Raw genomic sequence first — 22,503 nt, 5'->3', positions numbered from 1 at the left:
TTTATTTGCTTTTTAACCTTTTCTTTGGTGCACAGCTTTGGAGAATGATAATTTTTAAATGTGTTTAATTTAGTGATTACCAATGAAAGATCAAAAGATGAAAAAGATTTTTAGATTATGATTAAGAAATGTATGTCAACCTAAAATATATGACAGCTCAGGTTCCTTGAACTGGCATATCTGTATTTAGTAATTTGACCTTTAGAATCAGAGATTCAACTGATACACCATGACATTTAGATGACATAAAAAGATTTTTTTAAAAAACTTTATTAAATAAATGTACAGCTTCTCCCACCCAGTTTTTCCAATAACCTATTTGTTACTATCCTGATAGATGATGGTATTTATTTCACACATCCTTTTGTGTGGAGGGGGTACATAATAAAATTGAACTCTACACTTGGCTTTGCTAAAAGTACGCTCAGAGAAAGGTTTAATAGTCTTGGAAGAAATGTTTGATAAAAGCACAATGAGCATGATCATCTATCAATGATTACCTATAGGAAACACAAACTGTACAGTCTTAAATTGCCCATCATCAAGACTGGCCATTTTTATGGAAAGACTGATAACTAACTTTGTGAGCTTTCCTCTCAGGGTGAAAACCAATGGAGTCTGAATGCTACTTACCTGAAAAGGTTTCCTCAAATTCAATTTAAAAGTGCATTTGTGACATAGCATAGCTATAACTGTCTTCTGGAGTGGAAATGTCTAGAAATGTTTGACTTGAGGGTCCTCAGGAGGTCCTCTCCTTCTCCAGTTCGACTCCCTCTCCTCTCCCATTGGTTAGCATGGTAATCGCACCACACTCAAGTCTCCTGCCTTGGGGAAAATTTGCCCTCTGCAGTCATCCTTTATTAAAAAGTAAGTACACCTTGGGAAAAATAACATATTAAACTGCTGCCAATCTCATCCTTATTTGACAATCTTAAAAAAAACTTTTTGTTTTTTTGGGGGGTTGTTGTTTGTTTTTTACTCTTACTTGAATGCAAAATATAAAAGGAAAGGGAAATTCAATTTAGAATAAAACTGAAGGGGTCATTTTTGATCATGATACCTGGTAGAAGATATTCACACCTCCCAGAGGACCACTTTGGGGGTTATCAGGAGACAGAATTGGTATCATAAGAAAGAAAAGAGATTGGTCAGGGAACAAAGAAGAAAGACAGGATCTCTACTGGCCCTGAGTGTAGCCCATTACCCCTGCTGTCATCATTACTCTTAAAGCTGCAATTAAACCATAAAGTATTTCTGACTCTGGGGTAAAATCTACATCAGCTTAATAGGTCCAAGACTTTCATTGAGTCTTCTGTTTACTTTATCTACCACATTTCTAGTTCCCTGATCATCCCCTTCCACCCCCCACCTACTTGAACTTTTCCTTTATTTAATGCCATGCTTCTAATTATGGCATGAGAAGGATGTCATTGGCTGGTAGTGTGGTTTGTAGGGTAATGTTGTAATGTCTGATACAATCCTAGGGCTTAGAGACCTGCATTCACTTTTCTCCACCTGCTGCCAACAAGAATTCCACTGGGAAGTTATTAAAAGGTAATTTGTTTCATTCAACACATAATCAATAAAATGCAAGCATAAAATCATGACACTCCTTGACTTACAGTAAAAGTCTTAAATAGTAACACGAGATATTGTTTTCTAAATATGGCACTTTAAACCTGCATTTAATGATCTCTTGCTAAGGTTAAGAGGGTCAAATCCTTGAAATACTTCAAAATCCAAAGGGAATTATGTAGAAGTAACAGCCCACTCTTGCTTGTCACATACTCCTGACAAACGAGTCACTTCCAGGGAAATCACTGGATCTAAAATGCTGGAGCACAGAATTTTGTCTCCCGTCTACTCCACCTGCATCGACACAGGAACTAAGAGATGGGCGTGCACTCTCAAATGGATTGTTAATCAGAGCTCCTCAAACTGCTTAATGAAATGTTCAAATGTCCCAGTTTCTTTTCTGACCAGAAAGGGAATATGAAGTTAGATGTCAATCTCAACAATTTGGGGCTCTTAACATTTCCTTTAAAATCACATATAAACTGTCCTCTATTCCTTTGAAAAGTAGAAAATAGCCACCCTCAGGAAAAAGGAAAACAACATTTATGGTAGAAGATAAAATATGATGTGATTTTGTTAAGATCTGCTGCTGGCTTGCTCAAAAGGCTACTGCTTCTTGTGCAAGCTGCCACAGCAAATCCTTGCCTTTAGGAAGAAAAATTTCCATGGCTCAATGATGAGATAGTATCAGTAAGCAATTTATTAAAGAGCCTGCCATCCATCACTGGAATTTGGAACAATAATGATGCATTGAAAATAAGTATTCATCCCAGTTTTTTTTTTTCCCCTCCTCACAAATTCCTTCAGTTCCAATATCTCTTCAGTAAATTGTTAATAGTATTTTGCTCTTTGTCTTTTTGGAAACAAGCCCAGGAGTGAGAAGGCACCAGCAGCAGCTGCCACAAACCCAATGGTACTTATTGCTTGGTTGGCCTATAAAGAAATGAGAAACAAACAAAAAACAAATCTTATTCTAAAGGCATCTCTGTCTTAAATCCAAACTTTAGCTTGTTTCTTAAAACGAAGACCTTTTTAATGTACAAAGGATAAATTTAAAGCTTCATGTAAAATTTAACTGTGTATGAACAAATAAATTTATGATTTTTATAATTATGACAAAGATATAGTTAAATACACATATGTATATATTCTTCATATTATTGTGGTCCCCAACAATTTATAACTCATTATGGCACAATTCCTTATAAGCATGGTAGTACATCTGGGAGGTAGTACTCCTGTTTTGCAAAGCTTGGTAAGTTAAGTGATTTGCCTGAGGTCATACCACCATGATGTTTAGAAACAGGTTGAGTCATGAACCAATCTCCTCTAAACAATCATTATCTCCTAACACATACAGGTTTGGTTGGGCCTATACCAGGGTAAAAATCTGTGTGTGTGTGTGTGTGTGTGTGTGTGTGTTTTCTGACTTGAGAATGTTTACTAGCAAAATAATTCAGAGATGTCATCTAAGCTAAATACCTATAAGCTCTTATTTGGTAGATACAATTTCTATTTTGATAAACAAACTTCCAAAGAAGTCAATAATGATGTTAACTATTGTGTCAAAAATTAATTTCTCATGTAGACAAACTAAAATAAACCACTCTCAAGCTCAATTGTCCATAAAGGAGTTCAGACATTTATAGCTTTAAGGATATTAATCACCATCATGATGAGGGATCTAATGAATATTCATGGTTTTCATGGCACTCAGCTAATATTGCCTTCCATCTGTATGAGTTTGAGTGCAATTTTATGACCCAAAGGTCACATTCAGATGCTTCAGAGTCATCAGGTATTCTGAAAACAACAGTTGTTCTCTGGGATTTAAGAATCAGGCTTTCAAATAAAGCAAAACATTTCTCCCAAATGACTCTAGGGATCAACCCAAATACTGGAAATCGGGACCCAGCTCACATTTGAGCGTATCTTTTGTCTAACCCACAGGCCTTCCCCACATAGGTTGCCATCCCCACAGGACTGCTACACAGTGCTACCTCCCCAACTGTAGCTTCCCTGTTGGAAATAGACCACAAGGGCCTGGCCAAGAAAGAAACACAATGTTATACCATTCTGTGGTCTCTAGGGACAAGGCCTGTCATTGTAGCTCCCTGCTCTGCCACCATCTTCAGTTGCCAGGGAGAATGGCACTGGCAAACAACTGACAAATCCAATTTAGTTTACAATTCTAATTCTGTTTGGTTGATTATTTTATTCATACATTTTAATGAGTCACCACCTAAGTTATTTCCCAAGGAAGAGTCAGAATTTGCCGCAGCATAGAGCTACCCACTTGGCACATGGAAAGCCAAAGGGACAGGAAGATACAAGATACAGGACAACATTCCAAAGAGGGGCAAAATCAGTAATCAGACAAGAATCAAGGATTATAAATCAAGCCTAACCCTCATTTAATTTCAGGCAGAGACTGAGATCCCAGGAAGTTCTGAGATGGGGAAGTGTGGAAGGTAATAAACAAATAAGAAGGTGCAATTGGTGCCTTTAGAAAGAGGAGTCAAAAGATAGCTTGGGGAGGTGGCAGAGGCCTATGGGTAGGGTGGTCCCAGCTAAATGCAGACCTAATTCACTCTGTCTCCTTCAGCCGCTCGAAACATAAGAGGTGAGAGAAATCCCACAGATCTAAGAGGTCTGGGGAAAGCAATGTGATCCTAAACCAAAACCCCCTGAGAGCACATATGCCAGATACCATGACAAGGAAGCTACTTCCTACAGTGTAGGCAGTTTCCCAAATCCCAAAAACTTATTTCAAGTTATAGTCTAGATGGCAAAATTCTGAGTAATTCGGATAATCTCTTGGGAGTTATGTGTAATGGGATTTGACCTGCAAGAATATAACATCCCAGAATCTTCTCAGTGAACTATTATGAACAAGAGCTTTTATTTTATAATTTAGGATTACAAAATCACTTAAGCTGACTCTTCACATTTTATCCTTTACAGGGTTCATAAAGAATAAAGGTCGCATTCCGAGGATCTATACATGACCAATGAAACATTAGCTGAATCTGGAGTGCTGTGTCCTGACATAGTGTAGCTGGGTCACAGATGACTGCAGGGCTTATCAAAATTCCTCTTCCCCTGAGACTAAGGCCACAGTGCTATGCACTGAAGCACAGTCAGAGTGTATCACAGTTCAGCTTGTCCAGGCCTATTCAAGGGTGCTGCCATCTTCCACAAAGGCAGGCACATTTTAATACCTTTTAAGACTGTAACAGTGGCAAATGTCTATTTAAATTTTTTTTTTTAAAGAAAAGCCACAGACTAGAAAAAAAAAAAAACATTTCCAACAGACAGATCTGGTAAAGAACTGTTATTTAAAATATACAAAAAGCTCTTAAAACTCAACAAAAAGAAAATGAGCAAGGAACCCAATTTAAAAATCTATAATTGACAAAAGATCTCAAAGGACACATCATCAAATATGATATGCAGATGACAAAGAAGCACATGAAATGATGCTTAACTTCACAGATTTAGGAACTGCAAAGTAAGACAATGAGATACCACTCTGTACGTAGCAGAATGGCTAAAACCCAAAATGATCACAACACCAAATCTTAAAGAAGATGTGGAAAAACAGGAACTCTCATTTATTGTTGGTGGAAATGCAAAAGGGTAGAGCCACTTTGTAAGACACTTTGGTGGTTTCTTATAAAACTAAACACACTCTTACCATACAATGCAGTAATCATGCTCCTTGGTATTTAATGAAAGGAGCTAAAAATTTATATCCACATGAAAACCTGCCCACAAATGTTTCTAGCAGTTTTAGTCACAATTACCAAAACTGAAATCAATCAAGATGTTTTTTAGTAGGTGAATGTACATCCAGGCAATGGAATATTATTGAGTGATAAAGAAAAGTGAGCTACCAAACCATGAAAATAGATGAAGAAATTTTACATGCATATTGCTTAGTATGCATACTGCTCAATTGTTGCCAGAGGTTTAGAGTGAAGGACAGATGAATCCTCAAGCAGAAGATAGAGGAATTTTAAGACAGGAAAATTATTCTGTATGAAACTATAGTGATGTATATATATGTCACTATACATCTCTCAAAATTTATAGAATGTACAACACTGAGAGTGAACCCTAATGTAAACTATTTTAGGAGAGGCAAAACTTTTTCGTGTATCCCCATTAGTTTCTCAGCTAAACCTCATTAATAAAAGACAACTTTACAAAAGAAAACCAACAAGTTTACTAACATATTCATCTCATATATACATGGGAGAAACTCAGGGAAGAGTATCTCAAAGAGGTGGAGTAGAATTCAGGCTTATATGGCATGTTCAAAAAAGAACAGTAGGTTTGTAGAGTAATGACAGAACAAAAGAAAGCACTTTTAGGCTTCCCAGAGCAGCGGACCATGGGAAGGTAAATATATGAGAAACTTATGACAAAATATAGTTAGTTAAGGTTGTCATTTAGATTCCTCTGGTGTCCTCTCCAGGCTGGTAAGAGTCTTAATGATAACCACCAGTTGTCCTGGATGATTAACTTTTGTCCTTCCTGTTAGAGAAGGGCAGAGGGACACCTTTGAAAATGTATGTCCCACTTTTAGGGTTTGCTTCTCAACTGCCTTCAGCTCAAAATAATCCTTATGCCACATATTTTGAGGTGACATATTCCAGCTTTCATCACTATGTACTCTGGTGGGTAACATGTCAGTGTTGGTTCATCTTTTGTAACAAGTATACTACACTGATGTAGACTGTTAATAGTTGGGGAGGCTGTGTACATGACTAATGGGGAGGGCTTTGAGGGAACTCTCTAAACTTCCAGTTCAATTTTGCTGTGAACTATATACTGCTCTAAAAAATAAAGTCTATTATTGTTTTTTTGAATACAGAAAACCACAAAGAAGAAAAAGATGGGGCTACAATCCTTCCACCTTTCTAATCTTTTTAAATGTATTTGAGTTTTTTAAATTGGGATAAAGACACAGCCATTCCCCCTAAAAAAACAGTTCTAAGCTCAAGACCCCAAAGCCCTGAGGAGATCTAAAAATGAATCCAATATTAGCTATTATTAGTAATAATACTATTAATTATTGATAGTAATGAAAATAATAATACAAATACTATAGTTTCTATCAGGTCAACATTTTATTGAAGAGTACCAACAAAGATATATAAAATTTTTTAAATATTGCAATTAAAAATATTCATCCAAGTTTTGCTGGTTTGGTGATGGATAATATGTAATACAGTGTGCTAACAGACTTCAAATATCTCCTATAATCCTCCAAAAAACCTCAGTTTATAGATTAGGAAACTGATAAACAATGTTCCCAAAACCACCCAGCTAACCCCTGGGGAAGAAATTGGTTTAGCTCTGGTCAGCAGAATTCCAAAGTTTAGATGGCTTCTTAAAGCTGTCACAGCACTGTCTTCAACAGAACCTGTTGGAGAACCATTCTAGTTGTTGAGGAATGATTAATTTTCCTGAGTTGATTCTGGGTATGAAAGGTGAAAAGATGAGGGACTGTAAATTAGAGTCAAAGCAAAAAGGTGGTACTAATCCCTTTTTTTAAAAAAGCCACATATATACACAATGGAATACTATGCAGCCATCAAAAGAAACGAAATCTTGCCATTTGCGACAACATGGATGGAACTAGAGCGTATCATGCTTAGCGAAATAAGTCAAGCGGAGAAAGACAACTATCATATGATCTCCCTAATATGAGGGAGTGGTGATGCAACATGGGGGCTTAAGTGGGTAGGAGAAGAATCCATGAAACAAGATGGGATAGGGAGGGAGACAAACCATAAGTGACTCTTAATCTCACAAAACAAACTGTGGGTTGCTGGGGGGAGGGGGGTTGGGAGAAGGGGGGTAGGGTTATGGACATTGGGGAGGGTATGTGCTTTGGGGTAAATTGGAAGGGGAGATGAACCATTAGAGACTATGGACTCTGAAAAACAATCTGAGGGGTTTGAAGTGGTGGGGGGGTGGGAGGTTGGGGTACCAGGTGGTGGGTATTATAGAGGGCACAGCTTGCATGGAGCACTGGGTGTGGTGAAAAAATAATGAATACTGTTTTTCTGAAAATAAATAAATTGGGAAAAAAAAAGCCACATTAAAAAAATTGCTTGTTGAACACAACAGACAACTTTATCATTTGCAAAGGAGAGGGATGGACTGCATTTCCAGCTGTATCACTAGTTTTCAATGCGAAGATGAGCAGGAATTTATGTGGATAGCCTCTGTGTTCTGGTTCAGAAGCAATTTATTGTTACATGTGAATAGAACATTTGTTATATTAATGTATTTCCTAATAAAAATGAGTTTCCAATTAAATTATTTCCTAATGAAAACAAATGTATCCTTTCATAATGTTCCCTCTCCTATCTTCCCAAGCTTCCATGAGAAGAATTGTAAACTCATTCCTTAGAATAGACTTTTATATAACAGATTCAACAGTTTCAAGATACTGGAAAACTTTATTCATTCTCTTATATCACTTTAATAAATCTTTAGCTTAAAACATCCGTGTTGGAATTGGATTGGTGATATTATAGGAAAAAAGAAGGCAAATGAATCAAGCATGCTTTTAGTTAGGAATCTGCTATGCTACAAAATAGTGTGAGAAATGGCAACATTGCATGCTATTTTAAAAATAATCGATCCATTTTTAAAAAATCATCCAAAAGCTCAATGAATCAAAGGAGCTGCTTAAAAGCACACAATTCCTCTGAAACTGGCATTGCAAGGAGACAGAAACCATTTTCAAATCCACCAAAATATGCCTGTCATTAGTTGGCCTCTCTCAGCTAAGAGAAAAGAATCCCGGAGTTACCATCTATGTTTTTGGCAAATGATCTCCCACTTAAAAATGTCAACATTCTTTTCAGAATGTTCTTTTCAGTGCATGAGGTTACTGATTTGAAACTGCTGTATGACAGGGAAATGGGAAAATAGAACAAAACAAAACTCTGAAGGACGGAGAGTAATAGGACTGACAGAAAAGCTATGGTCTTCGTTCTGCTTCAAGTTCCTTCCAGCCCCAAATTCATGATGTCCACATTCAAGCTTTAATTTGGCCATTAACTTGCTACATGACCTTGTTCAGCTAGATTCCTTCCTTTATCCTTTGGAATTCTCATATTTTCTTGTCCTTTTCCTTCTGATTGCTGCCTGGGAGTCTTAGAGTCAGTAGTTACTATTTTTCCAATGTAAGAACCTTTTTATGTATCTTCTAAAGGAAACTCACCTGCTCTGAAACTCCTTCTCCATAACGAAGCAAAGTCACAAAATGCTCACAGTTGTTGACAAGTATGTCATATTCCACCTCCTGTCCAATAACCATCTCTGACCGTTGCATGACTTCTTCCATGGGGAGTGGGGAGTAGGTCCCATCATATTTATTGTTTATTCTGTATGTGTCCTTTCCCACAACATCCCTCAGCAGCTGCATCTTCACCAGGGCTTTCCTGCTGAATATAGACTTGGCGCTCGTAAATGAGGAAGAAATGCCATCCTCTATAAGGAGAATTCTAGTTAGCAAGATCAAGGGACACAACCCAGTGAAACCCAATGCCATATAATTACAGTGCCACACCTTTGGAACTGATGGAGTCACTGAGATCCCTAAAGGAAGGAAGCTCTGTTCCTAACTTACCACCAAACCAGAGGCCACTTAATCTTGCCAGACTGAACAACTCATTCTGTAAGTTTATCAGTAACACTTAGTACAATATGAGTGGGAATATAAGGAAACTCTCTGAATATTTGTATCTGCCCATTAAGCAGATTGGGTGAGAAAACTACCCATTCTTGAGGAATACAATCTCTATCAGTTGGCATTATTGTTAGAGATCTTGGTATACATATGTTCTTAGCACAGTACATCTAAGACCACTGTCTACTTTTTTCTATAAAACACGCTCTTTTTCAGCATCTGAACCTTCTAGACTACTATCTCTGGAGCTCAGCAGTTGTGTATTAGGATCAGTGAGTTCATCCTAGTCTTGAAGCTGTGCTCCTTACCCCTTCCTCTGCCTTTTACACTTGTCCTTTCAACTTGGCTTGAAATCTGCATGGTACAATTTGAAACCTGCATGGTACTTCAGTGCTCTAAAGGGTCAGATAGGGTCAACTGGGGCCCTGCTTTTGTCTTGCCAGTTTCTTTTGACCAAGAAACTAGGTCCTGAAACTGAACCTAACCTAGTAGGTGCGGTCCAATAGATGTGGCCCTAGGCTATGCCCTACCCACCCATCTGTTATATGCCCCATCCCCTGCCACTCCATTTCAGCTGCCTTATTTGGCAAGCATCTGCCTAGACTGCCAGGGACCATAACTGTCAGTATCCGAGCCTGGACAGATGATTGCTCAGTGTTCAGCTCTAACGCCAGGCCCTGGTCCCTCTCCATCTGCCTGAGACTGCTATGCTTGGCTATTTGTTCAAGTAAATCATGGGGTGGGGGGGGTGTCTCCATGTAAATAGTGGTTAGACACTCTTCCTTTTTCTACTTCTCTTTTTTCCTACCTTCCAAGCTCCTTTTCTTCAAGCAGCATTTCCAGTTACTATCTTACACGTTGAAAGTCCTTATACATTACAAGTTCTTAAAGCCTGTATCTCCTAGTTAGAATTCCTAAATTTTTTAAAGACTAGTCTGTTGCAATTAATTTACAGGTGAGGATATTGAAGTGTGGAGAGATAAACTGGCTTGCAAAATATGATGTGAGTAGTTAACAACAGAACCAGGAATTGGATTTCAGTATCTATGATCAAAGCTCCATGCTACAGCCACAGTAATATGGAGCTTAATGTGTGAAAATAAGAAAAGAACAGGAAAATCTCTTTATTATTTTTCAGATGTGAAAACTGCAGAAATAATGTAACATTGCTTAATGGTAATCACCAGACTCCGCAGAAACTAATGGCTCTTTATCATATATGTTATTTTATTTGCCATTTCTCTTTCCAATACTCTAGAACAAGAGGCAAATATCTCAAAATGTTGCAAAAACCACTTCATTAAAAATTCTCAGATGTTTTCAAGATAGTAAGACTAGGATTACTAACACTTTTTCTAAAGGTATTGTGTCCCAATCTATTTAATTGCATATATTTTTTCTTAAGAAATGATTTGTGCTTATTTCTAAGCATTTAGGAAATACAGAAAAAACTACATAAACATGTAGATATAAATCACCCATTATCTACCCACCCAGAAATAACTGTTATTATTTTGATGTACTTCTATTATGTCTTATTAACACATGAATACAGATGTATGTATATGTGTGCATTCACATGTGTATATATTATTTCTTTGCAAATTAGGTATCATATTACATACTACATTTTTAATCTGGAATTTTCAAATAAATATCATGCAAGATTATCTCATGCAATTAAATGTGGCCAGAAATATGATTTTTTAATGGCCATTATAGTAGCTATTGTTTTGGCCTATCTAGCACCCCATCCCACAACTGACTCACTCTTTCTAGAAAAGGTTTTGTATGGGTCAGTTATAGTATCTCATTCTCCTGGGCACAGGGATGGTCCAGTGATGGGCGTGGGATCCACACTATACGAACTAGGATTGTTCTCCATGCTAGTTCTTACTAGAACAGGAAGGGATTAGCTCTCTTCTGTTGGGTCTCAGGACTGTAAAAATGAGAGCCTAAGGATACTGACGGTTAATCAGTTCAGCTTCCTAGAGACACAGTCTGGGAGTATTAAGACAATATACAGAAAGGAAATGCAGATATGAGGCTTGATAATCATGTTCAATCCCTTTCATCCAAGCATCCCTGAGTCCAGTACCATCTTCACCCTTTTTGTAGTTCCCCTCAGTGAAGCAATGAATTTGCCTTTTTGCTCAACCTAATTTGTTTGTTTTCTGTTACTTGCAACTAAGAATTCTGTCAAACATAGAATATGTTTGACATATCTAATATGTCAACTATTAGATATGTCATATATCTGATATTCTGTGGCAAAGTCATAATTCATTTAACTAGTTCCCTATTGAACATTAAGCAACTGAGAATTTCTTTTTTTGTGTCTCTTAGTCTCCTCCACATATTTCATCCATTCCCCTATCCTCTCCCCTCTGGTAACCACACATTTGCTCTCTATATTTATGAGTCTGTTTCTGGCTTGTTTGTTCACTTGTGTGTGTGTGTGTGTGTGTGTGTGTGTGTTGTGTGTTTTAGATTCCATATGTAAGTGAAATCATATGGTATTTGTCTCTCTCTGTCTGATTTATTTCACTTAATATAATACCTTTTAGGTGCATTCATGTTGTTGCAAATGGCAAGAACTCATTCTTTTTCATGAATGAGTAATATTCCATTATTTATATACCACATCTTCTTTATCCATTCATCTATGGATGGACACCTAGGTTGTCTCCCACATGTTAGCCATCGTAAATAATGCTGCAGTAAACATAGGGATACATATATCATTTTGAATTAGTGTTTTCATTTTCTTTAGGTAAATACCCAATAGTGGAATTACTGGATCATAGGACTTTCTATTTTTAATTTTTTGAGGAACCTCCATATTGTTTTCTACAAAGTGGCTGCACCAGTTTGCATTCCCACCAACAGTGCTAGAGGGTTCCCTTTTTCTCCAAATCCTCACCAACATTTGTTATTTTTCTATTGTCTATTTTTTAAACTGTTATAAATGAGGTAGAAGTAAACACTCTTATAAGGAATGTTATTCCACATTTCTATAAATATTTCTGAAGAATAAAATCATGGAAGTACAATTACAGGGTCAGAATATATGAACTCTTTTAAGACTTTTAATACATATGAACACCTGGGTGGCTCAGTTGTTAAGCCTCTGCCTTCAGCTCAGGTCATGATCCCAGGGTCCTGGGATCCAGATGCTCACACTGGGCTCCCTGATGCACAGGAAGTCTGCTTCTCCCCCTCCAACTCACCTCCCCTACACCCCCACCACTTGTGTTCCTTTTCTCGCTATGTCTCTCTCTGTCAAATAAATAAAATCTTTTAAAATAGACTTTTAATACATACTGTTAAATTGCTTTCAGGAACGATGTTAGCAACTTTCATTTCTTTAAACAATAACCTTGATTTTATTTCCTTATAGCCTTAGCCACACTATTATCATTTTAAAATCTTTGCTAATGTGATAGTCATAAAATCTATTATTTTATTATACAATTTCTAGATTACTACCTATAAAGATAGGTATTGGCTTCTGGTATTCTTTTCCTAAAAACTGTTCATAGGTCCTTACCCAGTTGTTTGTTGGGATTTTGATGTTTATGTATCCACAGCATCTAGAATAGCATTTGGCATATGCTGAGTAATCTATAAATAAATGTTGAATGAATTGATATAATTTGTGAGATATATAAAGACAATGATTCTTACAATGTTTGTGACAAATATTTTCCCCAGTGGATTTTTTACTTCTTCATTTTTTTTTTCCAATTCAGAGGTTTTAAATCTTAATGTTAATTGGTCTTTGTGATTTATCCAATGCCAGTTTGGTCTTAGTATGTCCTTCTCTAAACCTGGTTCAGATAGGTTTATCTGCTTTCTATATTTTGTTTCTATTTTATTTCATTATTTCATTCATGATTCCTCCTTATAACAAGAAAACTCAAAAGCTCTTAGGAGTTGCTGTAAACAAACCTTACCTAGAGGTGCTATGTTGATAACATAACCATCACCCAAGTACAGTGCCCAGTGCTGATAGCCAGAACGAAATACTTCAATCAAGTCCCCTGGCTGGGGGTTACCAGGATAGCTCAAACTAAAGCAATCATTAAACGCCATCTGAAATGATAGACACAAAGAAGATCTAGCTGACATGACTTGCCCAAAGAAAATCTGTTTAAGACTTCCATAGAAGTATAGACACACAGAAATTATTGGGATTGCATTCCTTACTAAAGACTTATTAAAATTCATGCTACTGTCCTTTTCTTTGAATGATTCCAACACTGTATTATGTGCATACAGTTGAAAAAGATGTGAGATAGAATTTTGTTTGTTAATTGCTTAATTTTCTATAGCAATGCTTCTCATCCTGGTCAATCCCAGGGCTCCTTTACAATAGTAAGCATTTTATAGTTCCTTCTTTAAATCCAGAAATTCATAGATAGGATAATTTGCCTACATACAAAATTTCCAAAATATTAATCGGATGTCCTATTGGGAATAGAAAGGGGAATTTAATTTATAATAACATCTGTTTTATGTAAACACTCAGTCTGTGACTGTACCAAAACCCATAATAAAGTGTCCATATGCTTGTACTTACTTAGCATGAAAAAGGTCAACATTCAGAAGCAGAAGATGAGAAGTCTTTCCGCCTTTCATATACCAGCCTAGTAAAATCAAAGAACAAGGCATGGGTGGATACTGATATTCTGTGCAAAAAATACCTTATATTGCAAAACTTACTCTATCATTTAACTTAACCAGAGATAAGTTCCAGGCTCAGATGAGTGGCCAGCCAGATATTCAGTCATACTGTAAGAAACAGGACATTGCTTCCTTGTGCCAAACTGTATCGTGCAGGACTAGGCACTTCAGTCTCTACCCACTAAATAATCAGTAAATGCTCTGTGTCATATGACAACCACAAACATCCCCACAGATTTCCACCACTCCCCTACTGCTTCACTTACTGTCTGATTCCTTACTTACTGATTCCAAAAACAGTGTAAAGTAGCCATTGTAGAAGTGAGACAACTTGAAAGGTCAGGGAGTTCACCATCTTGATGAATATGTCTGAAAATTCTGAGTTGGTGAAGGTTTTTTTTTTTCTTTTAAGTCAAAAATTTTCAGAAAGAACATAGAAATCCCTGATGTTTGATTTTTATGGGAGGTTACATTTCCTATGTATGTATGGCATGGAAGTAGAATGACTCAGCAGGTGGAAGTTAGAGACATTCCTCAATACTCAAAGGAGATTTAGTGCTATATCCGTGTTGAATCTCTAATTGACAGCAGTTTCTCATCATCTCTCACTCTAATATAGATATGTATGCTCATTAACAAAATAAATCCAAGTGCCAGAAAGGGAAATTTCCAAAACATCTAAGTTATAATCATAATAGCATAGGCTAAGGACTTGGGAGTACAGACTATCATTTTTCTGGCACTCTAAAAGTCTTTTTTACAACACTTAATATTGGGAGGGTGTTTTCCCAAGTATTTGTGTGCCATCTGTTGAAAACTTCAATCATCACACTGTCACAGAAATCCAGCCAAATGTAAGCTGTCCATCTGTTGAAAAATAACTATTAAAACAACTTTATGGAAACTATTAAGTCTAACCACTCTGTCAAATATGTTTGCGTCTTATTAAGATGGAGTTCAGAATTTGGCCACACGGGCACTAAAAGGAAAAATAGATAATATACTATGAAATAAACAAACACATTTTCTATGAATAGGATTCAGCAAACACACACAGCTGCCTACTAGAATTCAGGGACCTAGCCAAGCTTACAATAATAATCATCCTTTGAACAGAGAGCATTTTTTTTTCAAATGCACTATCTCAATTAACCCTATTTAACTTTTTAAACAACTATTTGAGCTTATTATGTTGCCATTACATTTTGTAGAAAAAAATATACAATAGCTAATGCCAACTTCTGGAAAATACTCATTGAAACCTTCATACAGATCACTTACATTGGGGTTATATCCCAGGAAACCCATTGTTAGCTGAAAATATCACAGGTCAAAACGCATTTTCTTCTTCTAACCCACCAAACACCATAACTTAGCCTAGCCTACCTTCTACAGGCTCAGAACACTTCCATAAGCTTACAGTTGGCAAAATCATCTACTACAAAGCTTATTTTATAATCAAGAGTTGAACATCTCATGTAATTTATTGAGAATTGTACTGAAAATGAAAAATATGGCTGTATAGCTATATGGGTACAAAATGGTTCCCAATGCTGGGGCAGTGGTGGTGAGCTACTGTAACCAGGCTTTGTGAACTAGCCAAAGCTAGACAGGTAGATGGTAAGCCACAGAGGTGGCTGTGTGTAAATGTTGAGTAAGTAGCTCATGGCTTTTGTGTGATTTGAGCTCCTTATCCTTTCAGCCACAATAATTCCATGAAATGGATGATTCCACTGCACAATTTTAATATATTTAACACATTTTCAATTCTGACACATAGTTTGTAAACTGATTTATGAAATGTAAGTTAATTGATTTCATGAACCCTATCATTTATATATATTGAAGGATGGTGGAATAACAAGGAAAACATTTCATATGAGTAGCCACTGAAGAAACTAAGGGAGGAGATTGGAAGCTAATATGTAAGGGGAAAGTGAGTTCCAACAGTAAGTGCTTAGAAACACAGCAATTTACTGCAGAAAGGTACATCAGACATTATCCAATTCACTGCTCTCTAAACTTGTTTTTAGCAGCAGGGCCCTGAATTAAATCAAATATCAGAGGGATCCACAAAAATATAAAACACAAAAGTACCTCCATCCTGGATGAAGTCAGGAAGGAGCATGAGAGTCCCATCTGCTTCTCATTGCTGCTGCTACTGAGGTTCTCTGGGGCCCCAGAAATTCTAGGAATGGAGACTGAATAACACCCATCTAGTTCTAGTACAGCCCCTCATTTTCAAGATAGGGTAACTAGTAACAGGTGGATACTTTGACTCACCAAAGGTCAGATGTTATTTTACAAAAGATTTTCAACAAATGGCAGGAGAGCAATTGAATACTCATTAAAAAAAAAAAAAAACCAACAACAGACAGAAAACAAAACAAAAGTAAATACAAACCTCTACCCAAGTCTCACATCTTATACAAAAAATATTTCAAAATGGATCATGGAATTAAATGTAAAACTATAAAACATAGAGGAGAAAGCACATAAAAGAAATTCTCCAGGATCTAGGATAGACGGGTTCTTAGTCTTGATACCAAAAGTACTATCCATAAAAAGCAAAAATTGGCAAATTGACGTCCTCAAAATTTAGAACTTTTGCACTGAAGAAGACCCTGTTAAAAGCTCAAGAAGACAAGCTACAAAATGGGAGAAAATATTTGCAAACCCCATAACTAAGAAAGGACGAGCACTGAGAACTAGAAAGAACTCTCAAAACTCAAGAGTGAAAGAGCGCGGAATGCAATTAGAACCTGACTACAAGACACAAAGACATTTCACCAGAGAAGAGACAAGGATGTCAAGTAAGCCACGTTAAACATCATTAGCCATTTGGGAAATGCAGATTAAAACCACAATGGGATAACATCACACACTTACCCCAATAACAAAAATTAAAAATACTGACAACAGAAAATGCCGGCAAGGATGCACAGCAACTATATCACTCATTTGTTGGTGAGAACATAAAACGGCAATTGAAGCAATTTCTTTAAAAACTTGTAACTTCCATACAATCCAGAGATGTACTGCTAGACATTTACCCCAGAGACTGAAGACAATGAAGACTTATATTTACACAAAAACCTATACATGAGTGTTTAGAGCAGCTTATTCTTAATAGCCCCAAACTGAAAACAGCCTAGGAGACCTTCAATGGGTAAATAAATTGTGGGACAGCCATACCATGAAATACTGCTAAGGAAGAAAAAGAAACAAACCACTGATAGGTGCAGCAACCTGAGTGAATCTTCACAGAATTATGCTGAGTGAAAAAAACCAATTCCAGAAAGTGTGTTACCGTAGGATTCTATCTATAGAATATTCTTGAAATGACAAAATCAGAGAAAGAGAGAACAAATAATGGTTGCCAGGGGTTAAGGAAGTGGTGAGAGGGAGGAGAGTGTCGCTATAAAAGGGCAACATGAGAGATTCTAGAGATGATGGAAATGTTTTGCATCTTTTTTTTTTAATTTATTTATTTGACAGAGAGAGATCACAAGTAGGCAGAGAGGCAGGCAGAGAGAGAGAGAGGAGGAAGCAGGCCCCCTGCTGAGCAGAGAGCCCAACGCGGGACTCGATCCCAGGACCCTGAGATCATGGCCTGAGCTGAAGGCAGCGGCTTAACCCACTGAGCCACCCAGGCACCCAATGTTTTGCATCTTGATCACATCAATGCAATAACCTGTCTGTGGTATCGCACTGCAGTATGCAAGAAGTTATCACTGGGGGAAACTGGGGAAAGGTGCAAGGGATCGCTCTGTGTTATTTCTTAGAATTACATGTGGATCGAGAATTACCTAAAAACAAAAATATTAGTGAGAAAAGAGTCCAATGCTTTTTTAAAAATATAGGACATAGGATAGGACAAATATGTGGAAGTTATATTGAGGCAGATTTCAGCTGTGTAGGAGGAAAACTTCATCGAAAGTGGTCCAACAATGGCATAGAGCACCTTGTGCAGGTAGCAGTCTGTCATTGGGAATGTTTAAATACAGTCAGAGTTGATAAAAATGACATTTCCACAGTAGTGGTGGAAGGCGAGAGTGATTAGGGCTAGGAGGCCTTGTCAGGTCCCTTTCAGCTCTGATGTTCTCTCCTTCTGTTTCCCCAGCACGCTGCTAGGGGGAATCCTCAAATCAACACCACGAACGAGAGAGAATTATTTCCCCCATTTTAAAGATGAGGCTTATGGTGTCCACAAGCAGTTCAGGAACCTACCCAAAGTCACACAGTGGGAAAGGCCAGAACCCACAACCTGGACTCAGATTAGCCTCCTTCTAAGATCAGGCTCCTTATCCTAACTGCCTCTGCTCATTCACACTGTACTGCCTCCATTGCTGGCATTTCAGCAACCCTTCTAGCACACTCTTGGGCCAGTTAGCCATTGTGAGCTGATTATTATGATCACCATTTTACAGATGAGGAACCTGAGGCTCCGATGAGTTATCTGTCAGACATAAAGTCACAAAGGTAGTAAGTGGCAGAGAGAGAATTCAATTCCATGTCCGTCTTCTTATTTCAGCCTACATATTCCTTCTTTATATCATTGATTAACACCATTAACCAAAGGAACTGCTACTAAATATTTCTTATTTTCCCTCTTCTCAAAAGCCCATCACAGGGAGAAGCTGCCAAAGCACATGGAATATATATTTCATCTAACAACACAGAAAGTTTTTAAACATTTATATGCAGAACCAGAGAGTAATGGGAAATGGAACTCAGGGAATCCCTAATCTTCTCCTGCAGGAGGGGTGTCAAGGTGGGCTAGAAGCATCTAAAAGGCGCCTAGACTCAGACCTTAGACAAATGGCTATAACCTGTCTGCTTGGGTAACTTGATTTACATGGACCACATCTACCCATTTCATCTGGGCACACGAAAATAATAGTGTGCTTCATAAACATGAGATAACACAGAACCAATGAAAGATACATATTTAAAGTCCTCTATTACAATCTCTGTGTGTCTCCTTTAAGATAAAAAAGACTTTAACAGTTCATCTGCACAGAATTGTTTGTCTAGTTCATAACAAAGAGTGGCATGAAGGTAAATCTACAATCTTTATACAAGAAATTTCTCGTTTCAACTGCCAAAACAGGCTACCTTGTTTACAGCTCCTTGTTGGTCCCTCCCAGTGCATCTAAAGATACAACTGTCCCCTGAACAGATAGAGACAGGCTGATTACCTGCTGTTCATGTCCACGAGGCCACCTGTGTTACAGGAATACTAAGAGCACTTTTTCCACAAACTCCTCCCCAAAATGCAAAGCTGCTGGAAATCTGAAACACCGCCACAGATCATCCCTAGTCCAACAATCTTCCAATTTGATTTGGACCCTTTCCCACTTCAGCCAAATTTTTTCATCCATGGTCCCAGTACACTGAGATGGTTCCACGAAGCCCCACATTCCCAGAACAGCTCCTTCGCAACCTCTCAGAGCTGTAAGGCACTTTGGTCCCACATCTTCACTCTATAGCTGAGGAGATGAACCATCCTCCCCACCAGATAAACCACCCTCACTCAACCACTGCCTGGAATCCCTTCAAGGCTCCCCACTACTGACTTCCCATCTTGCCTGCATATGTTCATCCCTATGTTCTACGAAAACCAAACTATTCATTATTCCTCACACTCACCTGGAATTTTGTTGCTAACACTGAGCCTTCTACCTGGTATACGCTGCCCCTTTCCAAATGCCCCCCTAAGTCTCACTTTTAGAGATCCAGGTCAGATGCCGCCTCCTTCCCAGGTCTGCTGGCAGTCAGCCAGAAATGACGTCTCCTTGGTAGTTTCCACGGTGCGTTATCTAACGCCTATTGCGTTTCCCCCCCCCCCTGCGTCAGTTACTGGTGTCCAGGGAATAATCTCTTCCTCTCAGTATGGAGGGTTGGTTCTTGTTTGTCTCTACACCTTCAGTTTCTAGCAGAGCGCCTGGCACAAATAACTGCTGAGCAAATATTTAATGAATGAGGAAATGAGAAGCCCCAGCCCAGGGAGGACAGAGTGGTGGGTTTTTCCAACACATAAATCATATTAATAGTCCCAAATGCCAAAGTAATATCACCATCCCCCAAATCTAATATTTTGTAATACCAATTACTTGTATTATTATCCGTATTCGTTCAGTGAGGACGATAGCTTCAAAAAACTTCTTATGAAAGACCAGTTTCTAGTCCTGGTTCTGCTACTTAATAGCTCTGTGACTTGGGGACTGAGTCTCTCCTTGTGGAGTGGGTGCTTCCATTTGTAACAAGGGCACAAATACTGGTCCTTCGAGTTTTTCACATCTGACAGGTGGTGCAAACAAGGTTATTTGGGAACCTAGAGGTCCTCCCCACCATCCCCAGCCCACCTCGCTCAAGCCCGGGGGCGTCTTTTCCGCAGCTGTCGGGGTCCTGGGGTCGCCTGGACTCGCAGCTGCCGTCCCTCTGGCTAGCGGCCACGGGCCCACTCCATCTACCCTCGGGAGAGGTCAAGGCGCAGCCGCCCACCAGCCGCCCTCCAGCCTAACGCCAGCTCCCCCGCGCGCCCCGGCGCCCCCTGACGCTGCCGCGCACTCTTGCGGGCTCCCGCACTGGCCCGCGCCGCCGGGGTTCACACTCCTCGCTCAGAGGAGCCCTGACAAGGCACCTGCCCTGTGCGCGTGCACGCACACACGCGCACACCCAGCGGTCAAAGCGCGCAGCCCCAGCGCGGAACCTGAACAATGAGGGAGCCACTCTCCCGGGAGGGCCCCCGCCCTCCCCACCCCGGCCCCTAGCCACTGGGATACTCTTGCATCAGATTTTTTATGGTATCAAGGATTGTGCTAGGCACAGCAATTACTAAATTAATGTCTTGTTGAACCTGGAAATGTTCGTGTACACTCGTTATGCATGCACACTGCACCGCTAGAAGTATACACCCTTCTAGAGTTGCGCAGATTCCTTTACCCAGGAAAGGACCCTTAGTGCCTGTGCCCCCAGGAAAGCAGCTCGGTTCTTTAACTCAGCAAAAGTGGAAGGAGGGCGTGGCCTTAGAAAATTTCCCTTTTTCCAAAGACACACACCCCTACTGGATGAGAGCTTGTGAGGCTGATCCAGAGCCTAAGGCTATGAGGACACACATGGACCCTGCACCCTTTGGACTCCTACGTATCACCACCCTCTAACCTAAGATCAGCTTCAGAATGGGAAGAGGAGAGGAAGGAGAAAGGAGAGAGGAAGGGCCTGCCACCCCCTCGCAGCCAGGTACTAGTTTCTCCCAGCCCAAATTTACCTGGCTCTTGATGGGATGGGGCTTTCCTTAAAGACAAGCCACTCTCCTTCTCCAGCTGCCGGTGTGCCCCTCCCTCACCTCTTCTGCCCTTCCCTGCCAAAGTTCTGGTTCTGCAGGTCCTTTATTCAGCATGAATTGGGTGCATGTGACAGAGCAGGGCCTAACTGACTCTCTTTTAGGCCAGGTAGGTCAACAGAGGTTTCCAGGAATAAAGCCGTGCAAGTTTAAAAATAAAGCTGGGCATGAAGAGTATCCCTTTTCTTACTGCTAAAAAAGGGAGGCGAGGAAGACTAGCCAGCTAAGTAAGGAAAGCCTGGTGGACTGCTAAATGAACCTTTTGGAGCTCTGTACAAGACTTTCCTTCAAACAAGTCATAACCTAGATTTTTACTCTGATTTAAATGGAATCACAGCTAAAAGGGAGGAGTCAAGGGCTGAAATAGCTTGCTAATTTTATGTGTTTTGCCACAGTAGGATAAGAATTATGTAAAGATGCAGCTGTCTTTATAAAGGAATCAGGTTTTGTTATGAAAATTAAGGGTGAATCTGTATGGTTTGAAACTAGGTCTGGCTTTGGCAACTTTGGAGACAGAGAGAGAACATAGAAAGACATGGAAAGCATGAGGGATCTAGATATAATCACTGGCAAAGTGGAAAGGAAACTAGAACACTTGACAGGCTGTAGCTTTGGGTAGCTTTTTTTTTTTTTAGCTTATATTTTTATTATATGTTTCCTTTTTGATATATTTTTAGAGTTCTAAGCTGAATCAGATATGCCTTTCAATACCCATTGAATGTCTGTAAGAGAAAGCCATAAACATGCATTTGCTTTATGTTCCCCAACTATTTCCATTGAGTCATCACTGAAGGAAGTGGTTCATGATTTTCTACAAGAGAGTTATTGTGAGCATTTATAAAGCCATCCCACTTATGAGTTAAATTTATTATGTTTGCCAGGTTAATCTGTTTTCTCTAATCGGACACTTAATCATCCCTTCTCCTCTCTGTATTATGGATTCATGAATATGAACCAAGGAGGAATGCTCAGTCAGGGCAAAATGATAAATTATCATTTCTTTTTGGGGGTATTTGTGATTAAATGCATCATAATAGAATTAAAATGAGATAAATCTTATAATTTTACTTCTTGATCCTTGCCAGGTATAGATAAAATGCATTCAGTTCAGAGTAAATTCAATTTGATACCCGAGTGAAATTTGCAGGGAAAACAGAGAGAACCTTGTAGTCCAGGAGAA

General features: G+C 38.8%; 1 protein-coding gene across 2 annotated transcripts; it reads right to left on the bottom strand.

Moving 5' to 3' along the window:
- Positions 1 to 2,285: 2,285 nt before the first annotated feature.
- PLAAT1 (phospholipase A and acyltransferase 1) lies at positions 2,286 to 21,274 on the bottom strand. 2 transcript variants are annotated; one of them, XM_044255144.1, is made up of 5 exons: positions 21,249 to 21,274; positions 13,872 to 13,938; positions 13,246 to 13,384; positions 8,822 to 9,090; positions 2,286 to 2,508 (listed from the first exon to the last, which is right to left on the bottom strand). In XM_044255144.1, exons 3-5 carry the CDS (start codon positions 13,382 to 13,384, stop codon positions 2,407 to 2,409), a joined length of 510 nt encoding a protein of 169 aa, XP_044111079.1. In that variant the 5' UTR covers positions 13,872 to 13,938; positions 21,249 to 21,274; the 3' UTR covers positions 2,286 to 2,406. The 2 variants fall into 2 exon arrangements, with proteins under 2 accessions (XP_044111079.1, XP_044111078.1); XM_044255143.1 differs by lacking the exon at positions 21,249 to 21,274 and adding an exon at positions 19,628 to 19,883.
- Between the last annotated feature and the right edge of the window lie 1,229 nt (positions 21,275 to 22,503).

This window comes from Neovison vison, chromosome 6 (assembly GCF_020171115.1).
Source record: "Neovison vison isolate M4711 chromosome 6, ASM_NN_V1, whole genome shotgun sequence".
Lineage (NCBI taxonomy): Eukaryota > Metazoa > Chordata > Mammalia > Carnivora > Mustelidae > Neogale > Neogale vison.
This window is presented reverse-complemented; position numbering and strand designations above follow the sequence as displayed.